This window comes from Protobothrops mucrosquamatus, unplaced genomic scaffold, assembly GCF_001527695.2.
Source record: "Protobothrops mucrosquamatus isolate PMUCROS unplaced genomic scaffold, P.Mucros_1.0 scaffold854, whole genome shotgun sequence".
Classification (NCBI taxonomy): domain Eukaryota; kingdom Metazoa; phylum Chordata; class Lepidosauria; order Squamata; family Viperidae; genus Protobothrops; species Protobothrops mucrosquamatus.
In genome coordinates, this window is record NW_015387109.1 from 101,330 (window position 1) to 121,499 (window position 20,170).

General features: G+C 37.6%; 1 protein-coding gene across 1 annotated transcript in view; it reads left to right on the top strand.

Annotated features, from left to right (window-relative positions):
- The window catches only part of RPAP2 (RNA polymerase II associated protein 2), a 46,217-nt gene that overhangs the window by 13,386 nt on the left and 12,661 nt on the right, over positions 1 to 20,170 (top strand). The window contains exons 8-11 of the mRNA XM_015819059.1: positions 2,117 to 3,047; positions 3,774 to 3,868; positions 4,492 to 4,572; positions 9,845 to 9,913. Of these exons, the coding sequence (XP_015674545.1) occupies positions 2,117 to 3,047; positions 3,774 to 3,868; positions 4,492 to 4,572; positions 9,845 to 9,913 (1,176 nt within the window). The remainder of the gene's footprint in view (positions 1 to 2,116; positions 3,048 to 3,773; positions 3,869 to 4,491; positions 4,573 to 9,844; positions 9,914 to 20,170) is intronic.

Sequence of the window (20,170 nt, forward strand, 5' to 3'; positions counted from 1 at the left end):
GATGATTGATTGGTTGAGTCTTGTGTGCTGTGAATATGTAACTATGGAATCATAAAGGAGCTCCTTGTATTCCTGTGCAAAATGCTTCATGTTCAGTATAAATTTGATCCTAAAACAGCCTGGTTTTACATCAAAATGGGTTATCCAAAGTTTACTGGAAGCATTTCAACTCTATGTTGACAGCTTCTGCTTGAAACAGGTTTCAAGGCCAGAACAGCATTGAAACACTGCTAGTAAGTCTGAAAAAAAAAGGAATCTGAACTCAAAGCTGAGCATTTCAGCTGGAGACAGTTTGAATTTAAAAGTTTTTGTAATCGTTTTTCCTTTTTCTCAAGAATGGTTGAAAGAAAGCCTAAACCAAACTTATTTTGCAATAATCCTTCCACCTAAAGCATTTCACATAAAAATCACTAAAGAAATTTCTACAAAAGTCTGCAAAGTTTAAAAATTAAACTTACCCAGTTCAATTTCCAGAGATTCTATTATCCTCAGCAATTTGGCAGTACTCATTCCCTCACAAACCTATTTTATTTAATAAAACTTAAATATTTACATCTCTGAAGTTTTCATCAGTGACAGCTTCATTAATGTGTGTGGGGCCAAATTATTTATTTAAGCATCTGCCAGGAACTGTCCATGTACTGTACAGACAGTAAAATACAAGCTATACTACAAAGAGAGAATAAAATACTAAAGGCAGCAAGAATGTATGGAAAGGAAAAGAAAATTGCACTTTGAAATGAAAGGGCAGAACAAGATTGGGCACAGTTTACCAGGTAGCTCCCAGTTACCTGGGGTGGGGCACTAATGAGAAAATGCTTTTTTTGTGTGTGTGTAATTTGTATCTTCAGTTAGTATTTTTATTTTTTTCAGGTTTTTTTTGTAAGATTAAAGATTTTGTTAGAAAAAATAAAAATATTAAAAAAATCCTCTTTAGCTTTAAAGTCCAAGTATTACAATTATTTTAAATTAAAATAGCCAAACTACTAAATGCCAACATCAACTCCAACTATCTGTTTTAACATCACAGTAGGAGGGAGGGAGGGAGAGTGAACGTATGTAAACAGGCTAAAGCAGACATGTCAAACACAAGGCCTGGGGGCCGGATGCGGTCCGCGAAGTGGTTTCATGTGGCCCGCAAAGCCATCCTGGAAACAGTGAGGGAACGGCCCCCGCTGCCTTGGCCCTGGCCCAGGCCGGCCGGGAGCCAATGTACAATTTTGTGGTGGCCATCTATGCTGAAACGCATTCAGTCTTAGCTCCACAAGGCTGTCTGGAAACAGCAAGGGATTGGCCCCTGCCGCGTTGGCCCTGCCCCCTGGGTGCATGCTGGGGGGGTGTCACCCTTTGTGAGGAATGAAGAAATGGACCATGCCTTGGCGCTTGCCCCGGTCCTACCCCCTTCTACCAGAGACCCTCAGATCTGTCCCACTCCTGCCCAGGCCCCCACAGGCATCCTTGACGGGAACGATGTAGAGCTGGCCATGCCCACCCAGTAGGCCACACCCACCCTGGCCACACACACACACACACCCCGAGGGCAACCGCAATGCTGATGTGGCCCTCAATGAAATTGAGTTTGACACTCCTGGGCTAAAGGCAAGATTTTTAAAAGAATAATCTCACTGCTACATTAACAAGAAAAGGTCTATCACCAAGTCCAAATTTGTTCCTCCTTTTCCTTCTTGTTCTTTGATTGTTCTTACTGTACAGGCTCTGCTTCTTCTCCTCTAGCCAGCCTAAACACAGGGCTGTAGATTATAATTATGACAGGAAACCCAAAGAAGAGCAGGTCAGATGATGGCATATCTGACTTCCACATCGTGTACTTCCAGCTTCTTTAGGCAGAGGAACATAGGTCTTCATCTAGTGCAGGGGTAGTCAACCTTGGCTCTTTTATGACTCGTGGACTTCAACTCCCAGAATTCCTGAGCCAGCATGCTGCCTCAGGAATTCTGGGAGTTGAAGTCCACGAGTCCTAAAAGAGCCAAGGTTGACTACCCCTGATCTAGTGCACAATTTACTTGTGTTCAGTCAAGGAACGTGCTTTTTAAAAACATACATTTTACGTATTACTGTCTATGTTTCTTATTGTCATGTTTATTTCTATTGACAGTGGCTACTCTGGGAAGGAAATACAATTAGTCAGTGAAAGAATTAAAGCCTTAGACGTTGAAAATCCTACTCCTGCAGAAATCCTTCACAACTCTGACTCAGCCGGTGAAAGCAACAGTGATGCTGAGCAGGAGTTTGTTTCTTCTGTTCTACAAGAGAATCTTTCAAATACAGAGAAATTGGCTGGGAAGCCCCTCAAGGGCATCCTTAAAAAAAGCCCTACCAAGAGAGCAGAGCCTAAGCTCTTCACCACAGAGGATACACTTGACAAGACTTCAGCCCAACTAAACAAAGGCACATCAGACGTTCTACAAGAAGAGCACGTTTTTCCTGATAATATTCAGGGGGGAAAACCTTGCCTTTCCCAGAACGTTCTTGAAAAGGTACAGGTCTCTGAAAATCTTGGAAACAACTGTAGCTGCTCCCAAGTAGTGTTTCTGGGCGTGAGTCAAAAAGGGTCAGACCAATTTAAAAGGTTACTTGCTAAATCAAAACTGTCTGTCAGAAGCCCAGCAGAAACCATGGCGGCCAAAGATAGCTTGTTAAAGAGCCTCTGGCAGACATTTACTGACTGGAGAAGTGAGGAGACACTAAAGCTTCTCCAGGGCTCTTACAGAACCACCAGTCCTCTCCTGCAGCGCACCCAGGCAAATGACCCTGAGAAGGAAGAGCTTGATGAAGATGATTTGGAAAGTGCTAATAGCAGTGACGCTGCATCCCAAAAGCACACTTTTAACAGCCTAGATCAGCCTTTGCCTTCCCAGGATGCCAGGACAGCTGCCAAACCGTTACCTAGCTTTGAAAAAATAAAAAAAGAGAGATCACAGTTGGAGTTAAAGGTGAGGGAATTTTACAAAGGAAAGTTCATTGTCACTGAAGAGGAGGATTTGGCAATGCAGTCGGAAAGGGAACAGCAGAATGGGAAGTCTCAAGTAAGTATCCTGAAAATAAAGGAAGTGGTTATAATTTCAACCTTCAGGTGTTGGGGCCAAGTTGATGGGAGTTCCTCCCTGGGGGAGTATAATATGAATCTCGGTTCAAGTTGCCTGTTGTTGTTTTAAGTTGATTTATTTATTGTATGCTGATCAAGTTGAGCTTGAGGTGGTATTGCAAATTTTTTTATTATTTTTTATCCCATCTTTATTGTTTTTATAAATAACTCAAGGTGTTTATAAAAGAAATGAAGAAAGTACCTAATACTCCTTCCTTCTCCTATTTTCCCCACAACAACAACCCTATGGAGGTGGGTTGGCCTAAGAGAAGAGTGACTGGCCCAAAGTCACCCAGCCAGCTTTCACGCCTAAGGCAGAACTAGAACTCTTGGTTGCCTGGTTTCTAGGCCAATACCTTAATTGGTAGATCCAACTGGCTTTTGTTTTTTGTTTTAATTTTTCCAAGAATAGCAGCAAGTCCATTAATTCTTGAAGGATCCCATTAAGAAGCTTTTTTTGTTTGCCATTGTTCAAATTGTTCATTTCATTGTTCATGTTACCTCACAATTATTCAGTGTCTTCTATACCGTAGTCACTTTGGTCAATAATTTACCAGTGGTGGTCTTAGTACATTTTGCCAAAATAGATATCATTTTAACCTATTTATTATAACCTTTCAGTGTCATATTCTCTGTATCATATTTGTGCCATTTTTACTTTATCTAGGACAATGAACAGTGGGCTCCCATTTTGCCACTTGTAGATTCTAAAGCTCAGCAACAGATACGGACACGGATTGTGCTTGAAAAGCTGCAAAAAGTGTAAGCATCTTTTTGCATCGGCTGTTGGCATACATTCATAAAAACTGAATATACAGAAACAGTCAACTTGGAAGAGATTATATCCTTCAGAGCCATTAATTGTAATGTATCAACCCATCTTAAAAACATTTTTAACAACTGTAAATTGAAACCATGGTTTGTTATTTCATAAATCTTTGTTAATACCATGTGCAACCATGAACACGTATTGATATTTTGCTAATCAATCTTCTAGCTTTTGCAGATTAGATTTGAATCCTGGATTGTTTCAGTTTGTTATATCTGAATTCTAAATCCTGATTTATTCCTGGTTTGTTTTATATTCCATACATTTCTTCTGGATACTCACAAAAGAAAACAAATGAGAAATGTTGAGCATGTGCAAGATGGAATTGTTCCTTCTTGTTTGGCAAAATAATCTCTTATACATTAATCATATATATTAATGTCTTTGTGATCGTTTGACAGATGACAAAATTTTAAGCTTTAGCTGACATCTGGTAAAGCGTAAATGAAATATAATTGACTGATAAATGAAACTCTTCATTTGGAATTTATGTGAAATGCATATTTTAATACTTAACTAAGTCTGCTTTGTTTTTCTCTCTCCCTTTGTGTTTCAGTTTGCCTGCTGTTTTGGACCCTCTTAAGATTCCTTTTGGTGATGTTTATAGTGAACTGAGAAATCTTGTAAAAACATTTAGGTAAATATAAAATAATATGAAAGAATCTCAAGGTTTAACTTATTAAGCAATGACAGATATTAATGCTTGCTAAAGAGTGATGTATTATGAGAATGTGGCTGAAGAATTAGAATCCAAATATAGACGTTGTCTGACCAATTTTCTTAAGGCAGCATAGCTTAAAATTAAACAAAATATTCCTAAATTTTTTATCTACAATGTGGAAGACTTAAAATTTTGTGTTTTCAGTGATGTGCAATACAGATTCTGATTTTATAAAGCAAAGTTTAGTATCTTGAGAATTGCCTCACATTTCATTCTACATTTTAAAATACTTACTTGTATAGTTCTGGGCTCCACAGAATTTATTTCTAGGCTCCACAGAATATAACAGAGCTGGAAAAAGTGCAGACAAGGTTTTGAATAGCCTGTCATGGAAAAGACTAGAAGGGTTTGGTCATGTTAGCTTGGAAGTAGATGATGGAGGACTAATGGTTCTTCTTTCTGGTTTTTTTGTTTTTTTTTTGCCCTCTAGCTCTTCAGAGTTTTCATTTCTTCTTTCACTAGTGACCTGCTTGCCTGCTACTGTACTTTTCTCCCATCTCCTCTGGGAAAGACAAGCATATTAATTCTTATGAAGTGATTAAATTCAAAACTGTAGCAAGCATTTGCTAAATAAAGGGGGGGGGAATGAACTATCCCGTCTGTCAAACAGGAAAGTAAAATTAAAAAGAATTAGACCTGGAAAACGTTTCAGATGAAATTCAAGAAAAGTCCTATTGTAAGGCATGAAACACATAGTCATTTCTGGAGCTAGAATGGAGGTGGCAGGGGGAGGCGTTTCAGCTTTAAAATGTAAAGTGTTAAAAAAAAAAAAACACTGTGGTAAACTCAGCAGCAGCAATTTTCAGCTCCATCAGTTTTTAAAGGGGCGCAAAATTTCATCTTCTGATCTGCACCATTTCGTTCAGTCACTACTGCTGGAAAGAACACTAAAGAGTTCTCTGGAGAGATTTTAGGATAGTTATAGTTCTTTAGCCAAGTCCCTCAGTGCCTGTATGCTTTTGTTACACAAACCGAGATGTCAAATAATCTCCAGGGTTGTCTTGAGTGTTCTGCTGGAAAAAATGATGTGGAAGGAGGGGAAAGACAACATCAAAATCCAGGCTGAATAAAGAAGTTGGCAAATGTGATTTTGGTTGTTGCTATTTAAATGCATTTAAATGCTTATAATTGCTATTGAAGGGACAGTCTTTTTGAATAAAACTTTGTTTTTCAGGGTAAAGATTTAATTTGTCTGAAATTTTAATTGGGAAGTGATATGATTGCTTTGCTGCAGTAAATTATAGATTGACGTTATGTATTCACTGAGACAGAACTGTCAATATTTAAACCCTATAAGTATTTTATTAATATTATTCTTTCAATTGTTGATTGCCTAATTGATTGAATTAGGACATCTGCCTTAGGAAAGAGTGTGTTTGTGTGCTCAAACCTGCCTTCTCCAATGTGTCCTCGTTGGCATCCTTTAAATGCATTGGATTACAGTTCCCAGAATTCCCAACAGATTGACCAGGGGTCATGTTGAGTGAGAATTCTGAGGGAAGTTCTGTAATTCAACATAGCTACAGAACATTTTGTTGGAGAAGTGGTCCAAGTCATCCCCCTTTTCCGGTAACTAAATTGGAACAAAAGTATATTTCATTCATGTAAAGTATTTATATTCTGATTTTCTCCACGATGATAGCCCACAGACTGTTGGCAAATAAACTAAATGTATAATAAGATTATTTGAAAGACAGTGTAGTTTTATAAGGTCTGAAGTTCACTCCTTCAGTTGTAGATTAACATTCTTCAATCTAGCGTCCTGTAGTCTTAGCCTACAGCTTCCCTTATTTCCAGGTGTGCACAGTTGGTGACAGTTTGACCTCTGGGTGACAGGAGTCCAGTATCTCTTAAGACATCAAATATGGACAGGCTGCTTTAGATACTGCTGCAGCTGTGTTATTAGCAACAGGGCTGTAGCAATTGTTGTTCTTTGAAGCTCCCATGTTAACAACAGGGAAGGAAGAGCCAAAATGCACTGCTTAGCAACCAGCACCAGGTAGCCCCAGATATTTTTGTCTTTGGAAGGATCCCCCTCTTCCTTTCTGAGAGTAAAGATCTGGTTGATATCTGGTTATAGATCATAAATATAATTCTACAGGCCTGTGTTTAGGAGAGGGAAAGACAGTTATGGGGGTGGTTCACTTTTTAGACCATACATGACTTAATAAAAGGGAGCAAGCTGTACCAAGAGGAATGCTCTCAGTTTCTTTTACACATGGACATTATATGGCAACACATTTTTTTTTAAAAAAAAATCTATAAAAATAAATATGTTGAGATGGGGCATCTCTTATTAGACCCAATTTTTTTTATTGATCAATGACACATTGATAAAGTCAATCAGAATATACAAAATGAAAGGGAGCTCCATCCCCTCAAACATTTTTGTTGGTATGTTTCCATTTTTGGTATGGCTTGGAAACTTTCAAGAACATTCCACATACCCTCATATTTTGTATCTTTCCTTTTTGCATTTGAAAAAAAAATCTGACATAATAAAAACATATGCATTTCTAAAATTGGAGGATTTTTTTTCCCTTTTTCAATACTGTGGACTTACTCTAAAAGAGCATTATCTGCAGCTAAGACATGGAAGTACTCTAGTGAACCCGTTCTGCATAGCATGTACTCTTGACCAATTCTTTTTCTCTTTTGAAACCTCAGCTTCAACACACCTTATTTTTCAAGGTGATTGCCCTCTCTCTCTTTTGCTGATTATCTAAGGTTTTCATGCCTGTGGATTACTTGCTTCAGGCAACTAGGGCTTTTGTAGGATGACTGGGCAAACTTAATCTGGGACGGAAATTGTAGCCAAAAGCTTTTGACCTGGGAGTCCTAACTCCTTCTTCAGCCTAGTGATAGCTTAGCTCATATCTGCTTCTGTATTCAGTTCCACTGAGCACATTATGGGTGTCTCCAGGCTTCCTCTGCTATTAAGAACCATATTGATGGCAACAACTAGTGTTGAGACCTTGCCAATCAATACTGACATTTAATAAGAGTTAATTGACACAAACAACTGCTTCTTGGAGTTGGAACACAACAGTGATTCCTTCTTGATCCATGATCAGTAATGGCTCCCTTGTAGGGCATTGAAAAAAGGTGCTTTCCTCTCCTGTCTGACAGAGTTCTCCCCAGTGATTTGAGGCCTGTCTCTTCCATTGCATCTCATCAGGGCAGCTTAACTGGAAAGTTACATATGAATTGCTTGTCAGGATGATTCTGTCAGGCATCTTGTCTTAAGTGTTTACTCCTGTCATCAGTGTTTAATCTAGACCTTCATCCTTTGTTTCTGTCTGTAACTCACAAACTCAGTAGAGCCATTTAGCAAGTGCCAACTATGTAAGCTGCACACAGAGTAGATCTCTTTATCTCTTTTAAAGATTCGTGCAAATCTTCTTTAGTCCAGGGCCATTTACTTCCTGAAATTGCAGATAGAATAGTTGATTTCATCACTTAGGTACAGAATAGGTAAATAATATTCTAAAGATTCCCTACTGGCCAGAGGAGATTTGGGAAAGTGTGTGCGGATATAAAATGTGGGAATTAAATCTCAATTGTAGTATCAGGATGGCATTAATTAGCAAAAGGTTATCATTGACTGCAGTCATATTAATTTTATTATGTTTGCAACCTGATAAAAGTAGGAAGGCATTTGAGGTTGCTGTTACAGATAATAAGTGTCAGTAAGATCCATTAGTCCAGCCCTTAAAAAGCTAGGGCTAAATTCATATACTGTGCTATGCTGCTTTTTAAAAATCAACTTAACTGAATGCCATAAAAGAAAAAGTGTGCTATTGCACTAAGTCACATCTAAATAAACTATATTGGGTATATAAACTATATAAACAAACTATATTAACTGTATTAATATTTTAGCTATATGAATGCTATGTACAAAATGTTAATTTTGGCCATTGAATTTCTTGTGAGCCACATGACTTGATCTGCTTTTCAATGAAAAACTTGTTTGAGTAAGAAATCAGAAGAATTCTGAAGCTGTATAATTATCTTTAGAAAATGTGAAAGTCATACATCACAGACACTATACATGGAAATTCAGTATTCCAGGTTATTCACATATGCCTATTACTTGGTGGTTAAAGCCTATTAGAATTTTTTTAATGAAAAAAATTCAGTATAAGTTAATCTTTTAACTTACAATATTACATCACTCAAAATAATGACTAGATTACCAGTACATGCTCATTTTCATAAATAACTAGTATTGTTAACAAGACAGTATTGATCCATAATGTGTTTTGAAACAATTTTTTATCACTATTTATCTTATTCATTTCTAATCACATATGGCCTGAATGCATCAGTAAGGCAAAAGCCTTCCGGCTACATACTTAATTTAGCCCAAATTCTGAAGGATTTTTTACTTTGTAATTCTTCAATGTAAGGATGTGGAATCTGTAGACTTCTAGATATTCCTGAACAATCGGTCCTGAACAACATAGACACTTTTAACACAGCTCACTTACCAATTAAGAGAACCCATACTGCTTCTATGTTCGTTCTTCTTGGCTCTGAAAACTGAGTGTTCTTCATTCAGTCTATTAAGACTTCTACAAACTGTTCATCCCAAGTAAAAATACACCTGATGGTTTCCTGATTTGTGATGTTTAGCACCTACTGTTCCTCGGTTGTCTGACCATGCATGTGGAAAGACAGAATCGAATCGTATTGAGCCATATAATTTGTTGAACAGACATGAGCTCGGTCACTGTCTCAGGCTAAATGATCTTGAAATAAAGAATGTTTTGATCAGGAAAGAGAGGACAAGGAAACAACATGTTATAGTATCTGCCTTTGATTTGAAGGAAGACAAATGTATTCAGTAAGCATACTAAATGAATAAATAAAAGTAAAGAAGGAAATTGGACACTGGAGAAAGGGCACATCTGCCTTTGAGCTTTTTCCTGATATGGGGAGTGGAAAGAGAGTTCTATTTATGATCTATAGCAACTTAAATTAGTTTGATCCTGCCTACAATCTTGTTTTAAGTAACTTAAAAATTGGTATATGCAAGCCTCCAATACATCGGGATATCAGACATAAAGAGATGTGTATTTTATTGCTGCATTCCAGATTTTACTGTTTGATAACTATTGAGCCATTCTGCTCTTAATAGTTTCCAAAATGCAAGAATTGCTGATGTTGGATTTTTTCCCCCCAGGTTGACAAATACAAATATAATTCACAAAACTCCAGTGTGGACCTTAATTGCCATTGTGCTGTTGTCTATGTAAGTATTCAGTTGGAATCCTTGAAATACAGTGAGCCTATTCTTTCTCTTACATGAATTAGCATATTCTTAACTTGTCTAATGTTGGATTTCTTTTGATGGCAGTTTAAAATATATGTAGGAAAAAAATGTTGGGGTATGACAGAACTGAAGAAGTAACAAACCTATATATATAAAGTGAATGAATAAAATAAAGGATGATGACTAGTATTTGGAATATACCAACGTTACTAGGAAACCTGACAGCTGAAGAAAAGCACAATAACTTACGATAGGCATCTTGAGCCTGTATTGTCTGTACATGTCTCTACTGTCTATTGTCAACTTCAAATCTATGTCAAAGGATCTTGCAACTTACTGCTTACACACGATTGCAAAGTTAGAACTAATCAGTTGAGAACAAAATTGGATTGAAGCCCATTGGCTGTAGTGTCTGCAGGGGAGTCAAAAGAGGCAAGATGGTGGCTGTGGCTGTGCAATCTAAGCCCTGATCCTTTTCTATGCACATTTGACATCATACACTGGCATCGATTACACATGATACAATACAGTGGTCGGATTCAAATATGTAGACAACTGGTTCTCTGTGGATGCCGCTTCCAGAAGTCCATTCTGGACCTGGGCAACAAAAAATTACCTACCGGTTCTGCTGAACTGGTGCGAACTGGCTGAATTCTGGGAGTTGAAGTCCACGAGTCATAAAAGAGCCAAGGTTGCCTACCCCTGGCCTAGGACTACAAAATAAGAGATGCCAGTGCAGAAAGCATAACAAAGGCATGCCACTTCTTTTTTTTTACATCCCTGATGTAAAATTGGGGGAGAAAGGTTTCCAAGAATCAAAAAGCATTTAGTAAACTTAGTCAGTTTTAGAATTCTTTGCATTATTTTTTCCAATAGGAATTACTGATAGATTTTTATAGGATAGAAAACCTCAAGTAATCATTGTCTGGTTGTCATTTCTAATTACAAGACAGCAAAAAATATTTTAGTAATTCCTTATGGCTGTAATATTGATTTTCCTCCTTTAAGAATTGCATGAACCAATGAAATCTCTAGAATAGTGGGCCAGGGATTCATATATCAAGAAACGTAGCAAATCAAACTCCCCAGAACTACACTTACTTTGATCTTGCTTTAGTCTGACACATTTTTCTGTCTTTTTTATCCCAAGAAAGGAAATAGGCATTAGAGCAGGCTTCAGTGAGCCTTGCATCAGTGTTACACTAGCTGGATACTGGTCAAATGATTCATTAAATCAGAACACAGAAAATAACTTTACTTGAATGCTTTGATATAAATTTTTTATTAGCTGTAAAAACAAATCTTTTGTCTCTTTTTCTGTACATTTTTCTGATTGAGTTTCTAATGTGCGAAACAGATCCTATGAATTTTTCAAGTACATCTTGGGTTAATAAAAGGGTTCTGGATTTCTTCGCAAATATGTATGTCTTGGTGATGAACTGTAAATGCTTTAAAGGACTACACTTCAGGTGATCTTTGTTGCCATATTAATGAAGTATTAATATGGCAGCATTGTCTTGCTGCAGCTTTCTCTGTGTAGCAAATGCAGCAATGCTAAATAAACTATGGTATGGTCAACTTCAACTAGGCAAATATATTTCTATCTGCAGTCTTTCTTAAGATGTTAAAAGATGGAATACATGGAAATTGACCTATTTTTATCTCCAAATCAAATTTGCGAAGTATAATAAATAGAATAAGAAACTATTGGTCCACAGTGACCCAGTGAACTTGAGGACTAAGTATGGAGTAAGTTGGCCCATACTGTGTTGGGTATTTTTTTTTATTGTATTGGATAAAATTTCTCTTCATTTTTCTGATGTCAGTTCCAAAATACTTTCAGTGTAATCCTCAAAAAGATTGTATATGTTTCTTATAGAATAATGTAAGTATCCTTGAGCCACTAACTAGCCATTCACAGCTAACAGGAATGCTGTTAGTATTGGTTTTCAATACAGAACTGATAGAGATAAAAGAGAATGTATAATTTAGGAAGGGAAACTGGCAAGCCAATTCTAGTGTGAACAGAGTATATGTAATATGTAGCAAAAATCCAAACTTTTTCTTAATAGATGGCATGTTGAATATGACCAATTTGCCAGGAAAAGATACAGAGAACATTGATAGTCTGTTCAGGAAGTAAATAAATGAAATCAGCCATCAATACAATCAGAGGGCATCAACTACAGATAATCCTCAACTTACTACCGCAACTGAGCCCCAGATTTATGTTGCTAAGGGAGACATTTGTTAAGTGAGTTTTGCCCTGTTTTACAACTTTCCTTGTCACACTGCAGTGTGTTAAGTGAATTTGGCTGCCTCATTGACTTTGAGTCAGTTGCCAAGTGTCTGAATTTTGATCCCATGACCACAGGATGCTGCAATGGTCATAAGTGTGAAAAATGGTCATATGTCATTTTTTTCAGTGTCGTGGTAACTGTTGTAAGTTGAGGACCACCTGTACCACATTTCTCACTCCTTTTAACTGGATTTGTTAAGAATTTTGACAGTTGCAGTTCTAACACATCTAGAGAGCACCAGGATAGTAGAAGACAGCTAATAAAGCAGTATATTTGTAGCTCAGGGGTGCTAGTAGAGGATTGCTCTCAATTTATATTCTCATGGTTTGCCCTGTCAGTGTCAGTGGGAGTGGTTTTAGAGGTTCCTTGGTTGGGCTGTTTACTGTTAGCTTGTTTGGCAGTTCCTTGATTGGGATATGGCTTACTTCTTGTTTGTAAAGGACAATGTTACCTTGTTTGGGTAATGAAATGTCTGCAAGAAAACAGCCAAGCTCAAAGGACTCCTGAAGACAGCTAAACTGGTTCCAACAATTTATTTGCTGAAAATTATCCACTTTCTTCATTTTGGAGTGTTCTTCCAGTGGTCTGTCCTACTGTTAACATGTTTACATTGTACAGTATTTACAGGACGATTGAAGCAAATGTGAGTTATTCCCCAAAGTCCTTTGCCCAGGACCAAATGAACATTGCTCAATATATACAAATAAAGTACAGTCTTTGGAAACACATACTAGAATTGGCAGACGGTTGCTTACACCAACCTGGGCCCTTGGCTACCGCTAGTGAATACCCCTGATACAGTCTAATGGAAAGCTTTCAAGATAGCTCCAGAAATGTCTGTTTCATTTTATTTATCTGATCTGGCTGGTTTCAATGAAGTGTGGTCAGCTTCATCTAACAAAGCACTTGCATAGTTTCCTCCCCCCCCCCTTCCCCTTTAAAAGCTTTAGTGACTTCTTAAATGTTGCGGGAGTAGTGCAGTAAAGCGCTGAGCTTTCGTAGTTTAAACTCAAAATGTCCATGATCGCTGCAGAATAATCATAGGAAGACATGCACTTTAGGAAGATGTGTTGTACCCAGGTGGACTCTAGAGGTTTGCTCTGCAGGCCTAGCAACAGATACAGGAAAATTTGCATCGCTCTTCATATACAATAGTAAGCCATAAAGAGCAGTTTTGGTTCCTGGAATGAAAAAGACTCTAGTAAACCTGTTGAAAGCTTTATAAGGAGGCCTTCTTTACCCTGCTGTAATCATGATTACAAAGATTACAAGAAAATTTACCTTTCAGATGGGCTGCCATTTTCAGGCACACTGAAAAATTAGAACTTTGTGAACAGGTAACTTGCCGGCAGCCAGATTTCTTTTAGAGCACAATTTAGATGCAGAGGATTTTGCTTCTTTTGACATGTTGCAATCAGACTTCTGATTAGTCTCATCCCCTTCAAGATACATTGCACACATCCAAGGGAGGCAGCAGTTTTTAATCCTTATTTTCTCCTTACACTGGGAAGCAAAGAGCAAAAGTGGTATTACCTGATTTCCTATCCATAATAGAGAAGGTTCAAATTTAGGATCTTGGCAAGTCTTGAAAAAGGAAAAGACGTTTTTGACCATAGGTTATAAGGATCAGATGTGTCTTTTGATGAGAAATACTAATAATATAATAATCGTGTACAGGTAGACCTCGACTTACAAATCACAATTGAGCCCAAAATGTCCATTGCTTAACAAGGCATTTTACAACTTTTTTATGACAGTTGTTAAGTGAAGTACTGCAAATATTAAGTGAATCATTCAGTCATTAAGCGAATCTGGCTTCCCCCATTGACTTGGCTTGTTGGAAGCCAGCTGGGAAAGTTACAAATGGTGATCACATGACCTTGGAATGGTGCAACAGGCATAAGTACTTGCCAGTTGCCAAGTTCCTGAATTTTTAACCTGTGACCATGGAGATGTTGCAACAGACATAAGTGTGAAAAATGGTCATAGGTCACTTTTTTCATTTCCGTTGTAACTTTGAATAGTTACTAAATGAATGGTTGTAAGTCAAGGACTAACCTGTATATATTTCCTGAAAACATCATCCTGAGTTATTTTCAGATAAGCAATTAAAGGATTACAACCTTAATTAATTTGATCTATCCCTAAAGGTGGAACACGATACTCTGTATTACTATTTTTCCCTGTTACGATGCTGGTCTACGTTTCCAACTTTTCGTACACAGAGATGAATATTATAGTTGAAATTATGTATTGACTTTATATATTGGTTCTCATTTCAGATTTAAACTCTTTAAGAGCAGAAAGTGCTTGGAATAAGCTCTAATTTAAAATGAGTGAGTAATCAGTAGACTAGCTTTACTGCCTGTTAGGTAGTTCATCAAGATCAGATTCCTCAGCTAGCTAAATGCTTTTGGGCTGGGATACATAGAGGAAAATGTGCTGGTTTAGACAGTATCTATACCAGAGAGTTAACACCTTCTCCAAAATGCTGTTTGCTTTCCCAGCAGTTCATTCAGCAGTCTTCCTGGAATATTTACTTATTTGTTTATTTATCAAATTTTGACACTGCCCATCTTGCCTAAGTGACTCTGGGCGGTTTGACCACATCAGTATTGCTGGGTGGTGTGCTACATGTGAAGGCCCAGTGTTTCACCTTGAGAACTGTTCAAAATTCTTTTTCCCCAGTGAACATGATAGCTGAATTCCATAAAATTAAATAACTACACTGACTCTTTTGACAGTGATGGAGATATTATGGAGATATTGTGATATTTATTTCTTTCAAACTTTGTGTAACCATGTTGCCCCCATTTTCCTTGATACATTCACGTTGGCTGTTGAATTTAAAAATAAAGTGTTAAACCTACTATTAATTAACACATATTTTCCTGCCAGTTTGTCTTACATACCAGAATTTGGGACTCTCTTAGACTGGCTCCTAGAGCTGACAGTTCCCAAATTCAGAAATGATTTTAGCAGGAGACTTCAGTGCCAGAATGGATGTTGACAGTAAAGTGCTGTCCTCTGATTTCTATGTCCATACATATATTCAGCCAATTCCCAATTATTTGGCTGATGTACTCCAAAACCAAATTACGTATTTTAATGTTAACTGTATGTTAATTACTAGATCACTTGCTGTGCAGACTTTTGTATCTGATCCCTTCCTGACAGTGACCAATTCCCTCTACAAAAGGGGTCTTCAAACTTGGCCCTTTTATGACTTGTGGACTTCAACTCCCAGAATTCCTCAGCCAGGCATGCTGGCTGAGGAATTCTGGGAGTTGAAGTCCATAAGTCATAAAAGGGCCAAGTTTGAAGACCCCTGCTCTACAAGAAGCTTTCATCCTTCCCTTAAAAGAGCTTTGGCCTTAAATGTTTTGGAAATTTCAACAGCAAATATTTTTTCTGCTCCAGATAGTCACAGAGGTTAGGAAATGCATATACTGTATTATAAATTCATCCAGCTGAAGACTATGATTGAACCCAGGACAACATGGATCATTTTTTATAATTTCTGCAATCTTCTTAAATCAATTTGGGAGTCCATAAAGTCCACTTCTGAGCTAGTGCAAAGAACCCATGCTAAATTCTCTAAAACTTGATTTGATCAAGAGTATATTCATGCTAAAGCTTTACTGAATGCTGCCCAAAAAGCCACCACGGACTGTATTCCTTAATCCTTCTTCTCAAGAAACTTTATTTTCAGGAGCAAAAATACAAGATCCTCTTGTATAACAAAAGGCAGGCAGACAATTGGCAGTGTGGGACAGAATGAGTCAGTCTTAGCCAGAAATGACACCATGTTCTCCCCTCCTGTTTCTCCCGGATCCCAGACCTAGAATGGATAATACTCAGTATCATGGACTGAATCATGAATTGTATGGAATCAGCCATCACACACACACACAAATAGATTATGGATATATTTCTCCTAATCAGATCACATCTTGCCTCTGAGATTAATGAGATTAAAAAAACAGACCTAAAGTATGACCTGCAGTAAGGTTGGCAGACATGGTGGCCTTTCCTTCAGGGGAGATTAAAATCACAGAGGCCTAGCAGTTTAAGTAAATCCATAATCACCACCACACAACTGTTAGATCAGCGGTTCTCAACCTATGGGTCGCGACCCCATTTGGGGTCGATCGACCATTTCACGGGGGTCGCCAAGCAAGGCTGTCCGCCATTTTTTTCCCCTTTTCCGGCGGGTGCCTTACCTCCCTTGAGCTGGGCCAGCTGATGGTCGGCCTGCTCCGTCTCTGCCGCTTGCCAGCTACGCCTCGGCTGGCGCAGGGGGCAGAACCACGCATGCGCGGTGCTCCCAGGCAGGGAAAGTCCTCGACTTACGACCGGTTGGGTAGTCCTCGACTTATGACTGGTTTAGTCCTCGACTTACGACCGGTTTAGTCCTCGACTTACGATGGTTTAGTCCTCGACTTACGACCAGTTGGGGGTCGCGGCATTAAAAAGGTTGAGAACCACTGTGTTAGATAAAGTATTCCAGGTAGGAATGGCTGTGCAGCTGCGAGGCCATCATTACCCACTGTCAGGCTGAAGAGGAAAATCAGTAATGTCAGGGCCTGCTTGTATCACAAGAAATATAAGTGGGAACAAGGCTTTATACTTTAACCAAATACAACTCACTTATTCAAAACAAGCAAAATATTGTAGGTCAGATTTAGATGTATATATATTTAGAGGAGTGGTTCTAATAATGGAGTACTTTTCTTATGATTAACATAAGGCTCCTGATTTCTGTGGGTTTGTTCTAAGCATGACTTAAGTGTGGATCTAACCTATAATGTTTTGTTTTGGGATTGTATTAAAAACTAGTGAGTTATTTTTTTCATGCATGAAAATTCAGCAATTAAAGATGCAATCTTAAGAACATCTTCTACATTCAATGGCACATCTCTAGAACATGTTCCAAGGAAACACCAGTAGCACTGGGATTCAGAAAAGCATCACATAAATGGAGACATGTCTCTTTAACAGTTGGAAATGCTGTGGGTAATCAAACAACATTGCAGCCATAAGTGCTTAAATAAACTATAGGAGTATACATTTCTTTTATAGTTTCAAGGCTTTATTATCTAAGAGCACTTTCTAAAACTGTAGTGTAATTCCACTCAGGACTCTTCATTCCTCCAGCAGAATCCTGTAAATCTTGAAACAAATTGTTTTATATCTTGGGATGCTTATCAGTGTAGAAAAGAACCCACAAAGTATCAAGCAATAAAATTAAAAATACATAATTCAATAAAAATAGTTCACTTATCCAGTGCAAGTCCTACTGAAATTCCATAGAATTGAATTTTCTATGCTATGGATTAGCAGCTGTTAAAACTTGTTAGAATAGTATTTCCTTAACTTTGCATCTTTCAGAAATGTTGGGATTAAAATTCTGAATTGGCTAACTTTGTATTTTTTAGAAAGCTGCGATAGAATCGTTAATTTGTTTCATATATATTCTGATCAAAAGTTGCCATCCTTGAATTTAGTTCTTTATATATATAATTTATATGTAATGACTTTTAAGAAAGAAATCTGCAATAGTGCATTTTTACATGCTTGAAAATGGTTTACAATATATTCTCAAAGGTGTGAATTACATTTTTTAAACATAGTGTGTTGTAGTAATTCAGTCATAAGAGATTATGATCATAGATTCTGCTGCCTTCTACACAAATGGGTGAAAGTAATGCTCCATCCTCAAATGAGAAAAAGACGTCACGCCATAAACATTATAGAATGAAAGGTATATAAAGGATTCCCAACTTGCTAAAAAAAATTCAAGTGGATGTTTGCAACCCCAGTAGTCTTAAATTGCACTGAAAGATGAGGCCATTAGGCCAAAGGGCATCTAAAGAACTACTGGGGAAAAGCCAAGCACAAATAACACTGATTTTATGAGTAACACTGATTTTATGATATGGCTGGATTAGAGTAGAAAGAAAGTCTAACTGCTGATGCACCCAAAGGCAAAATAATGTTGCAAAGACGTATATACCATTTGATAATGGAAAGTCAGAATCATGACCGAAGGCAAATTTAATGGGTCAGAGCAGAAATGTCAGGATGAATGTTGAGATCTATTCCAGTATCAAAAAAAGGCAACTGCTGGACTGATTTATACTGATCTTACATGCTAACCTGCTCAACATCCTACTATCCAGCTTTTAGCAACACATGGAATGAAAACGATCAAGAGAGATAAGCTGATTTCAGAAGACGCAAATGGGATCCTATTAACATCAGTGGATAGTTGAAAAGGCAAGACAGTTCCCGAAGTATATTTTTGTTTTACTCTATTGAGAATATTAAGGTTTTTGACTGCTTACAATATTACAAGATGTGGACACCTCTTAAAAATGGATATACAGACCACCTCATCTGCATATTGAAGAATTTATATGTTGATCAGGAAGCAGCAATTAGAATGGAATAGAGAGCAAGTTACTAGTTCAAAAGTAGGAAATAAGTTGCTGATGATTCCCTTTTGGTGGCTATAAATGAGGAGGAGTGGAGGGAACCAGTTGTTGAAGAGGAAAAATGAGTGCAGAAGCTGCTTTGGTGCTCAGCATTAAGGAAAATGTAAATTGTGAGCCAATGCAAATAAATGAATGAATGCTGGAAATATTATCTCTGTCCTCCTAAGCTTAAACTCCAGAAGGAAGATGGCTATAATCATGAAATAATTTCTTGGGAGAAAGAAAATGTCAGACATCTGTGAGGGAAATGGTTGATTTCTAAACAATAAAAATAAATAATGTATTGAAATGCAAACTGCCAAACAACAATAATACAGTATTGTTAAGGGTATGGTCTTCCCAGTTGTAATTTGGGCATCTGGACCGTCAGAAAGGCTGAAAAAATAAACTGTAGTCCTGGAGAAAACTGTGGGGAGTCCCATGGATAGAAAAGAGAAAGGACCAGAAATAAAACCAAACCGTCCACAGAAGGCATTGCTAATGAAGATAAAAGTTGGATACAGAATGCGGGAGCAATGTCCTGATGTTTTGAAAAATGGAAAGCAATAGAAAAAAAGAGACTAGCAGAAGACAAGATAGCAAGGTGCTATCACTGATGTACAGAAAAACAGAGTTGGACCTTGTGGAGGCCGCCTGGTCCAGCCCTCTGCTCAAAAGCATGAATTTACAAGTAGTCAAAAAATAACAGATAACCTTGGCAAGTTGTTGTCCAACGAGTCATAAACAGTTGGAAATAATAGTAGTAGTAGTAGTAGTATTTGTAGTAGTAGTAAATTTGGAAGGGGCCTTGGGGGTCATCTAGTCCAACCCCCTGCAGTCAGAGGTGACTGAACGTGAAAAAACACCACGTCCCCTCTAGCCCCGCCAATCATATGCCCGGTTAAATGTTAATTTTTATCATTCTTCTTTGAGGTTGTGACATAAATATTCAAATATGGGCGTTGGGACGTAATCAAGGATGGGAAAGTTTTCTATGAATAAAGGCCATGCTTGTAAAAAAAATTTCTAGTCTCTGAGAATTACAAACAACGTAAGGAATTGGAGATATCAGGTCAGAATTTTCCTTGAGTTTTATTTTATTTTTTATTTTAAAAAGGATTTTTTTAAAAAAACAAATATGCCTCAAACTAATACAAGTTGCTTAAAACTGAAAATCATAAAGCCTATTTTCTGGATTTTGTTCTGGGTGACTTTTGGCTAAAAAAAACATTAGATGCTGCAGGCCTGTGGAAGATTGTCTGTTAATTTCAAATGTAGAAGGTACGGTTTAGTTGTTTCCTTCCCCCTTCCTACTTAGCAATTAATATTTGCAACAGCCTCTTGCAAAGCCTTATATAGAGAGTGAAGTTTAAATACTTTGTCGTTTCGGATTATATGAATGCTTCGAGATGGACCTTAGAAACCAAACAGATCTCTTAAATTCTTAAATTCCTTTATTC